The sequence below is a fragment of the Engraulis encrasicolus genome, chromosome 10, assembly GCF_034702125.1.
Source record: "Engraulis encrasicolus isolate BLACKSEA-1 chromosome 10, IST_EnEncr_1.0, whole genome shotgun sequence".
NCBI classification, from domain to species: domain Eukaryota; kingdom Metazoa; phylum Chordata; class Actinopteri; order Clupeiformes; family Engraulidae; genus Engraulis; species Engraulis encrasicolus.
This window is the reverse complement of record NC_085866.1, coordinates 7,524,045-7,534,044: the sequence shown is the minus strand read 5'-3', so window position 1 is coordinate 7,534,044 and position 10,000 is coordinate 7,524,045. Positions and strand designations below refer to the sequence as shown.

General features: G+C 40.8%; 1 protein-coding gene across 1 annotated transcript in view; it reads right to left on the bottom strand.

Annotated features, from left to right (window-relative positions):
• bgnb (biglycan b) overlaps positions 1-10,000 on the bottom strand; it is a 68,697-nt gene that overhangs the window by 26,996 nt on the left and 31,701 nt on the right. The window contains exon 2 of the mRNA XM_063207975.1: positions 2,714-2,993. Coding sequence (XP_063064045.1) covers positions 2,714-2,966 — 253 coding nt within the window. The 5' untranslated portion in view covers positions 2,967-2,993. The remainder of the gene's footprint in view (positions 1-2,713; positions 2,994-10,000) is intronic.

Below are 10,000 nucleotides of genomic sequence, written 5' to 3'. Positions count from 1 at the left end.
ACACCAAAACCAGACACCGCTCTGGGTTGTCATGGAAAGATCATGCAGAGGGGCTTAATGAGGCTGTATCACCCCATTGCACTCTGGGTAAATCCCAGAAAAGTCATATCTCTGGGAGATAACAAAATGTGTGTACACTAACAAAGACATGCACACACACAAACACACAGCATAAACACTAGCATAAACACACAAACATGCACAAACACACTTACACACACAGGCACTTGTACCAATGTGCATGCTCGGACTCACACACACACATATCCACACACACACACACACACACACACACACACACACACACACACACACACACACACACACACACACACACACACACACACACACACACACACAGAGAGACACACTCACACACACACACACACACATACTTGCATAAACACACAAATACTGTATGTACACACTTACACGCAACGTTCATGCTCGGACACACATGCACGCACGCGTACACAGACACACAAACACAGACACACACACACAGACACACACACACACACACACACACAGACATACACACACACACACACACACACACATACACACACACACACACACACACACACACACACACACACACACACACACACACACACACACACACACACACACACACACACACACACACACACGTGACACAACACACACAGTCTGCTCACACTTTCACACCACATGGTGCCGGATATCGCGCATTAGTGAGGCTGGCTCAACACGGCAATGTATTCATTTATTCAGTGGTTCACGCATCTTCATTTCCTCCTACTTATTTTCTCCTCTTTCTTCCTTTCATCTCTCCTCTCCTTTCCTTCCTGTCTGCCATCCATTTCATCACTTTGTTCTTTTTGGTTTGGTCACTCAAAATGCCTCTGGCTCTTATTCGTATAAAAGTGTAACTAAGAGAGGGAAAAAAATGCACACATCCATCCCAAAAAGATTGGGTGCAGGACTAGCAAAAGTCACATGAAAACAGAAAATAAATTCGGCAACACCAAGCTCCCGTACCTATGTCTTACTTTAATGTGACGTTTCAGGCAGCCCGAAAGGTCACATTAAATACGTAAGAGAAAAGGGAGCACGGTTTTGCGGACTTTATTTTCTGTTTACTTATTCGTGTAAACACATGCAGGCACCCTCAAATGTGTTCATACCGTGTATCAGTTCATCTCTCCTGTCCTCTCTCTTTTATACTATCACACGCAAACATAAACATACACACAGAAACAGACACAAGCATAAATAATCTAATGCCTCGGTCACACCGCCGGCGTTGAAAGAGCCACAGCGCTGCTGACTCCTGCCTGGAAAGCACTGGTCAGGGGTATTGAACGCGGCAACGATTCAACCTGAAGCATTCGGCCAGGAATCTCGACCAACCGACGCTCGTGTTTGGAAAAATGTGAACATTCCATTGGCTGACGCCTGCTGCCGCCGAGCTCATTACATATTTTAACATGAAGTTCAACTTTTGACGCCCTCGGCTTTTGACGTTTTTGACTCTAGACACGCTTTGCGGCTTTTAACGCTTCTGCCGCCTGCTCTCCCATACAAAGTCAATTACTTCTGCATCTTTCCACGCGTTCAACGCTGGCGGTGTGACCGCGCAGTAAGACACTCTCTCTCACACAACAACACAAACATGCACGCACACAGGAAAACACACTGTGTGTTTTTGTGTGTATGCACGCGTACTGTGCATACCCACACTCAAATAATCTAAGACACACTCTCACACGAATACAAACACACACTGACACAAGTAAACACACGTGAACCCAAACACAGACACGCACACGCACACACACACACACACACACACACACACACACACACACACACACACACACACACACACACACACACACACACACACACAGTATAAGTAACAGCCCCTCTTTCCCAGGGTTTATGTTTTTGTTTTCTTTTTCAAACAGCAGACACACATTCAGTCACACACAGTATGAGTGGCACCCTCTTACCCAGGTCAGAGTACTGCATAATTGACCCATAAGTAGTAACCCTCTTACCCAGCACTCCATTATTGACCCATAAGTAGTAACCCTCTTACCCAGCACTGCATTATTGACCCATAAGTAGCCTCCTCTTACCCAGGTCGGAGCACTGCATTATTGACTCAAAACGAGGTCAGAGCACTAAATTATTGACCCATAAGTAGCCTCCTCTTACCCAGGTCGGAGCACTGCATTATTGACTCAAAACGAGGTCAGAGCACTGCATTATTGACCCATACGTAGCCTCCTCTTACCCAGGACAGAGCACTGCATTATTGACCCATAAGTAGTAACCCTCTTACCCAGCACTGCATTATTGACCCATACAAAGCCTCCTCTTACCCAGGTCGGAGCACTGCATTATTGACCCATAAGTAGCCCCATCTTACCCAGCACTGCATTATTGACCCATAAGTAGTAACCCCCTTACCCAGGTCGAAGCACTGCATTATTGACTGAAAACGAGGTCGGAGCACTGCACTATTGACTCAAAACGAGGTCGAAGCACTGCACTATTGACTCAAAACGAGGTCGGAGCACTGCATTATTGACTCAAAACGAGGTCGGAGCACTGCATTATTGACTCAAAACGAGGTCGGAGCACTGCATTATTGACCCATAAGTAGCCCATCTTACCCAGGTCAGAGCACTGCATTATTGACCCATAAGTAGCCCCATCTTACCCAGGTCGGAGCACTGCACGACCCGCAGGCGACACTGGCAGCCGAAGGGGCAGGTGGTGGGGCCGACGGGGGGAGACGGCAGCTCCTCCATGGCCGAGCCCTCCTCTTCGTCCCTCATCATCATCATCATGTCTCCGCCGTCGCCGTCCATGCCGAAGTCCCAGAATCCTCTCTGCTCGAAGGGCAGGCCGTGGCAGAGGAGCGCCAAGTGGGCGGCGCACAGAAGCGCGACCAGGGAAGAGCAGGAAGGCATGGTGACGATAGTTACTCTCACGCAGGCCTATGGAGAGAGAGGGAGATACACACAGAGAGACAGAGTGAGAAAGCGCGACCAGGGAAGAGCAGGAAGCCATGGTGATGAGCAGGAAGCTGGGTTACACTCACACAGGCCTGATGAGAGAGGGAGAGAGAGAGAGAAAGAGAGAGAGAGAGAGAGAGAGAGAGAGAGAGAGAGAGAGAGAGAGAGAGAGAGAGAGAGAGAGAGAGAGAGAGAGAGAGAGAGAGAGAGAGACAGTGAGAGAGACAAACAGAGAGAGAGGCAGAGAGAGAGAGACAGAGATAGAGAGAGAATATGGAGAGGATATGGAGAGGATATGGAGAGAAGGAAGGAGAAGGAAGGAGAGATTGAGAAAAAAGAGAGAAAGAAGGAAAATGAAAGAGAAAAAGAAAAAAAAGCGGGACAGAAGAGAATGTGGTTAGAACACCAAAAATCAACAGCCAGTGGGACATCCTGAGAAGAGACCTTGTTTGAAGACCTTGAGACATCAAGAGAAGAGACCTTGTTTACGCTGCCTGAGAACTGAGTGGAAGAGACGGAGAGCAAAGAGTGAAAACGAGAAACAGAAAGAGAAACAGGGGGTGAGAGAGGACAGGGAGAGGGAGACGGAGAGAGAGAGAGAGAGAGAGAGAGAGAGAGAGAGAGAGAGAGAGAGAGAGAGAGAGAGAGAGAGGATGATATCTAATAGCACATCACAATACAACGAAGGGAACAATAGAGCAAAGAAATTCCATGTATTGTTTCAATTGGCAGCATCCTAAAGAATCAGTGAAAAGTTCCTCTTCAAGTCGAGACCAAAGTAAAACAAATGTGTGGGAAACTTGGGAACTTGTTTCAATTTCCCAAGTATCAGAGTTTTATAGCGGTCAAGTTGTCCTTAAAATGTCCTGCAAGACTATAAAAGATATCATTGTATGAGTTCTGCCTGTCCACACAATGACAAGACAGTGGAAGCTAATCTAATATTGGGATGCTAGATCCGTTCATTTTAGCGAAGACAAGTGCGGTTTATTTTCAAAAGAACAGCAACCACAGAAATCTAATTTCATTATAGCAGACTTGACAACAGACATTATCACAGACTTGGGTGATACAGCGTTTGGCTTTTTTGAGAGCAGCTGTTGTGCATAGCTGCAGAGATGAACAGGTCACACAGCACATTTACAGCAATACTGGCCAACACAGAGAGAAGAAGATAGGATAGGGGTACAGTGTTTATCCCGCAGAATTTTTGGTGGGGCGTTAAAGGACCAGTTCAGTCAATTTCAACATGCAGTTATAATGCTCACACTACCCTGGACTTGTCAGTACCTGAGGGTTTTTTTTTCTTCTTCAGCCTTTTCTGAGATCTTGGTCATTGTAATGGGGGCAGCACTTTGTTTACATTTCAAAAAAACATTTTTATTTATTCTCAAAAACATCCGAAAGGTTATACAACATCAGCAGACAACTAGCAAACAGCGTTACCTTTAGGGAAAATATTTGGAGTAGGCCTATGTTATTTTTTTAAAAATGTAAACACACGCTGCCCCCATTAGAATAGCGCATATCTTGGAAAGGGCTTAGTCGAAAAATGTGGCATCACCGGGTACTGACAAGTCAAGGGTAGCGTGAGCAATACAACTGCATATTGAAATTGACTGAACTGGTCCTTTAAAAGTATATCTTTTTCGGCTAAGGAACTTTAGAAATTACATTCACAACATGAAATCTTTATTTTTCCAGGGGACCTAGTCAAGGTGGCAGATGTTTCTTGTCAATAAGAGATTGAAAGATTTAAATGTTTGTAAATTTATAAGGCGGGGCTTTTTTTCTCATGCGGCTTTCAGGTCAACAGTACGTGATGAGATGTGTAATTAGCAGTATCGGTGCCTGGTATCGGATAAAGTTTGACAAGTACGAGTACGAGTATAAGGAGTGAGTATCTGGGCCGATACTGATACCAGTATTGGTATTGGTGCACCCCTAAGTAGGTAGAAGTAGTCTTGCAAACATTTCAAAACGTGGAAAAGATCTGCTGGACTATCTGAAGGTCTCTAAAGCTCGAAAAGGGATCCACATCTTTGGAAAGGGATCCAGTTTGGAGGTTGTGGAGGAATATAAACTAACTAGGCACACACACACACACACACACACACACACACACACACACACACACACACACACACACACACACACACACACACACACACACACACACACACACACACACACACACACACACAAGGGATGGGCAACTCTCATGATAAGGAGGGCCACATTTTCCCATCGCCACCATTTGAGTGCCACATGATCGAGGATCGGACTGCAACTCAGAGTTTGAGGTGCAGTTGGTTGATCTCTACTGCCAATGTTGTTTGGAAGGGTGGTGTTTGGGAGTGTTCTCTATCAGCCATCAGTATAATTAATTACAATGGATTAATTCTGTAGTGATTAAAAAAATCCTTGTCATAATTTTTTTTTCAGTTATGTTTTATGTAAGGGCCGTATTGAGGACACGAGCCAACAGCATGTGGCCCCCAGGCCTCCAGTTGCCCATCACTAACCTACATATGGGGCGCCGTTTGTAAAGCTGACTGTGCTGAAAATTTCAGCAACATTTTGTCACATTTAGCATAAAACAGTGTTATAAAAATGGTGTGAATTTTTCAGACTCCCCTTTTTACACATTTAGAACAATAAATGTTAAATCTAAATAATGTATCTAAATGTTAAATCTAAATCTAAATAATATATAAAAATGTTAAATCTAAATGTCAAATCTAAATAATAAATCTAAATCTAAATATTTAATATAAATCTTAAATCTAAATGTTAAATCTAAATCTAAATGTTAAATCTAAATATTAAATCTAAATGTTTAATCTAAATGTTAAATCTAAATCTAAATGATAAATCTAAATGTTATACCTAAATGTTAAATCTAAATGTTATATCTAAATGTTGAATCTCTAAATCTAAATAATAGGCCTATATCTAAATGTTAAATCTAAATGTCAAATCTAAATAATAAATCTAAATGTTGAATATAAACTTAAATCTAAATGTGAAATCTAAATCTAAATGTTAAATCTAAATGTTACATCTAAACCTAAATGTTAAATCTAAATCTAAATATTTAGATTTAGATTTAACATTTAGATTTAACATTTAGATAAGTTAAGTTACAAACACAAAAATGTTTAATCTAAATGTTAAATCTAAATGCTAAATCTAAATCTAAATATTTATATTTAACATTTAGATTTGACATTTAGATTTAACATTTAGATTTAACATTCAGGTTTAGATTTAACATTTAGATTTAAATTCCACATTTAGATTTAGGTTTATATTTAACATTTAGATTTAGATTTATTATTTAGATTTGACATTTAGATTTAACATTTAGATATATTATTTAGATTTAGATTTAACATTTAGATATAAAATTTAGATTTAACATTTAGATTTAACATTTAGATTTAACATTTAGATTTAGATTTAATATTTAGATTTAACATTTAGATGCAATATTTAGATTTAATATTTAGATTTAAGATTTATATTTTACATTTAGATTTAGATTTATTATTTAGATTTGACATTTAGATTGAACATTTTTATATATTATTTAGATTTATATTTAACATTTAGATACATTATTTAGATTTAACATTCATTGTTCTAAATGTGCAAAAAGGGGAGTCTGAAAAATTCACACCGTTTTAAAAACACTGTTTTAAGCTAAATGTGACAAAATGTTGATGGAATTTCAGCTAAATGTGACAAAATGTTGCTGAAATTTTCAGCACAGTCAGCTTTACAAACGGCGCCCCATACCTACACCCATAAAACAGCACACTCATTACATTCAACAAAAACAAAAACACCACAGACTGATGTGGCAGGAAAAGGCCAATAATCTAATGGTGACCTCAGGGAGGGAGGGAGGGAGTGAGGGAGGGAGGGAGAGAGAGATGGAGGGAGGGAGAGAGGGAGGGAGGGAGCGCAGGTGCAAAGTGGGGGTAATGAGATTAAAACGACATGACTGCAGTAATGAAGTCATGCCCAGAGCCAGAGGCCCACACCAGCACCAGGATACTCTCACACACACACACACACACGCACACACACACACACACACGCACACACACACACACACACACACACACACACACACACACACACACACACACACACACACACACACACACACACACACACACATACCAGCACCAGGTTACTCAAATGCATGCTCGCACACACGCAAGCATGTGCACACGCACACACACACACACACACACACACACACACACACACACACACACACAAAAACACACACACAAAAACACACACACACACACACACACACACACACACACACACACACACACACACACACACACACACACACACACACACACCTAAGGAACTTTCAGAAGGAACGCTAGAGCCTTCAGGGAAGGAACACAGAAGTCACATAAATCAGCTAGAAAGTTGGAAAAAGAGAGGGATATAGACAGGAATAAGGGATAAAGAGAGGGGAAAAGAGAGGGATATAGACAAGCTGTGTGAGAGATATAGGAAAAAAGAGAGGGATATAGACAAGTTGTGTGAGAGGTATAGGAAAAAGAGAGGGATACAGACAAGTTGTGTGAGAGATATAGGAAATGATGTAGGCGTTAGAAAAAGGACAAAATGAGAGAGGGATGCTGAGAAAAGGAAAGATGCAGTCAGATGGCTAGACGTGGGATTGACAAGCAGATATACAGAGAGAGAGAGACAGAGACAGAGACAGAGAGAGAGAGAGAGAGAGAGAGAGAATATGGTCAAGGAAGCATTAGTAAGGGAGTTTTGTTTCCTTTTTTTTGTTTTGTTTTTTGTTTGTTTCCTTTTCCTTCGAAGATGATGGTGTCACACTTCAAGTAGGTTTTATTGTCAATTTCTTTACATGCACTGGTCATAAAAAGAATTTGAAATTACATTTCTTGCTTTCCCATACAGACATAGACTAATCTAGGTAAGGACATAGACAGTATAGACATAGACAGTACTTATACATGGACTTAAGACAGTATGGACATAGACAGTGCTCATACAGACATTTAAAGTGCAAGACTGGACAACAGAAGACTTGTAGAGGACATACATTACAGTTTTTGCCTACTGCTTAAACACTATAGGCAGATGCTTAAACCAAAGTAGCATATCGCTAAGTTGTTGGTGCATAACTTAAACACTTATTGCTTGACTTTAAACAAAAGTCAAGCATTACACTTTCATACCAGTTTAGCAAGGCACTTGCTCCTTTACGCAACACACAGACTCCAGCTGTCTACACACAATTTCATACACAAGACACTTTGTTCAAAAGTAAAATCTCAGAGTGTCATTGTGAAAACACATCTGTTAAAAAAACAAAACACACTGATGTATGACAAGATTTAGACACAGACAATAAAACACATGCTTTCAAAATTGAACACTATTCTTCCATGTTACAAAGTTGCATGCTTTATATTACATTGCATTTGTTTTATTTTGCATTTATTTGTTTTACTTTGATTGCTTGTATGCTAAACAAGGCGAATAGCACAATGGTACTAAAGTGTAGAATATGTAGTATGGCATTGACTGACTCACGTACTGTAAAACCTAGCCTGATACATGCCGCCAAGAGTAGCCTTTTGTCTTCATCATCACATGTTAGGTAATGTGAACATGATAGTTTGTAGAAATAGTGTCATTTTCAGAACACTACCAAGCAAGCACTTGAGCAAACTGACTGAACATGATATAATTTTGATGATGTCATGTAGATGTCAGCTGCATAGTGTGTCTGTGGAAATGTATTGTATTCTGTGAATACCTCATACCTCATACCTCATAGCCAAACAAAGTAGCCTATATTGACTATGATTGTCATTACAGCATGTTGACGTAACCCCATATTTATATCATATTTAGATGTTTGAAAATTTGTGAATATAACCAATACACAAAAAAGGTACATAAACTCACCTACACACTGTTGTATTTAGAGTGATGCACTGTTTGAGATATATTTTGCTTTGGTTTAATGTCCTGTACTCTAAGGTGCAGTTTTGTAATGTACAGTATTGAATTTTGGGCTCTTGAGAAAATGTACATTCTGTGAGACTGAATAGACTGCTCCAAAAAGAAAGACTGCTGTGTTTAGTATAAAGCAGACAACTGTTTTAAAGATGATCTAATTTGTTTTCTCATTTGGTGCTTTTGTGTGTCTTTTGACATGAAAGTGAGGTTTTGACAAAATATTGTAAGGTTTTTATGGCAATGTTTATGCTTTTATAGCAGAGCTTCATGTTGCCATATATGTGAAGGGTTTATCTCCAAGTGTTGAGAGTAATTGGCTTGTGTGTAGAGTTTTGACTCTATGAGCCAAATTTTGCAAATTGTGTGCAAGCAGTCGGCAAAAACTGGTAAGAGGTATTTGTTGTGCTTGTGCTTTTTCCTAAAAAAAGTCCTTTATAGCGTTCTGACATGGTAATAGTAGCATTTTGAAGAAAAATAAATATTAAAAAGGTCTGTCAAGTACACCAGCAGCAGTGTGTGTGTGTGTGTGTGTGTGTGTGTGTGTGTGTGTGTGTGTGTGTGTGTGTGTGTGTGTGTGTGTGAGTGTGCGTGTGTGTGTGTGTATGTGTTTAGTGCAGGTAGAAGGTGCGGTGTGCGTCTTGTGTGTGTGTGTTCGTGTGTCTGTGTGTGTGTGTGTGTGTGTGTGTGTCAGTGTGTGTATGTTTGGGTTTAGTGCAGAAAGTGCAGTGTGCTTGTGTGTGTGTGTGTGTGTGTGTGTGTGTGTGTGTGTGTGTGTGTGTGTGTGTGTGTGTGTGTGTGTGTGTGTGTGTGTGCATGTTTTGAGTTAGTGCAGGTTGAAAGTTCAGTCACAAGTATAGTAGTGCAGGTGGAATGTTCAGTCGCAGATATGGTGGTGGGGGATGGGGGGGGGGTTGTCAGTGGCCTTGCTGGCTAGAGGCTGACAGTGGAGGGAG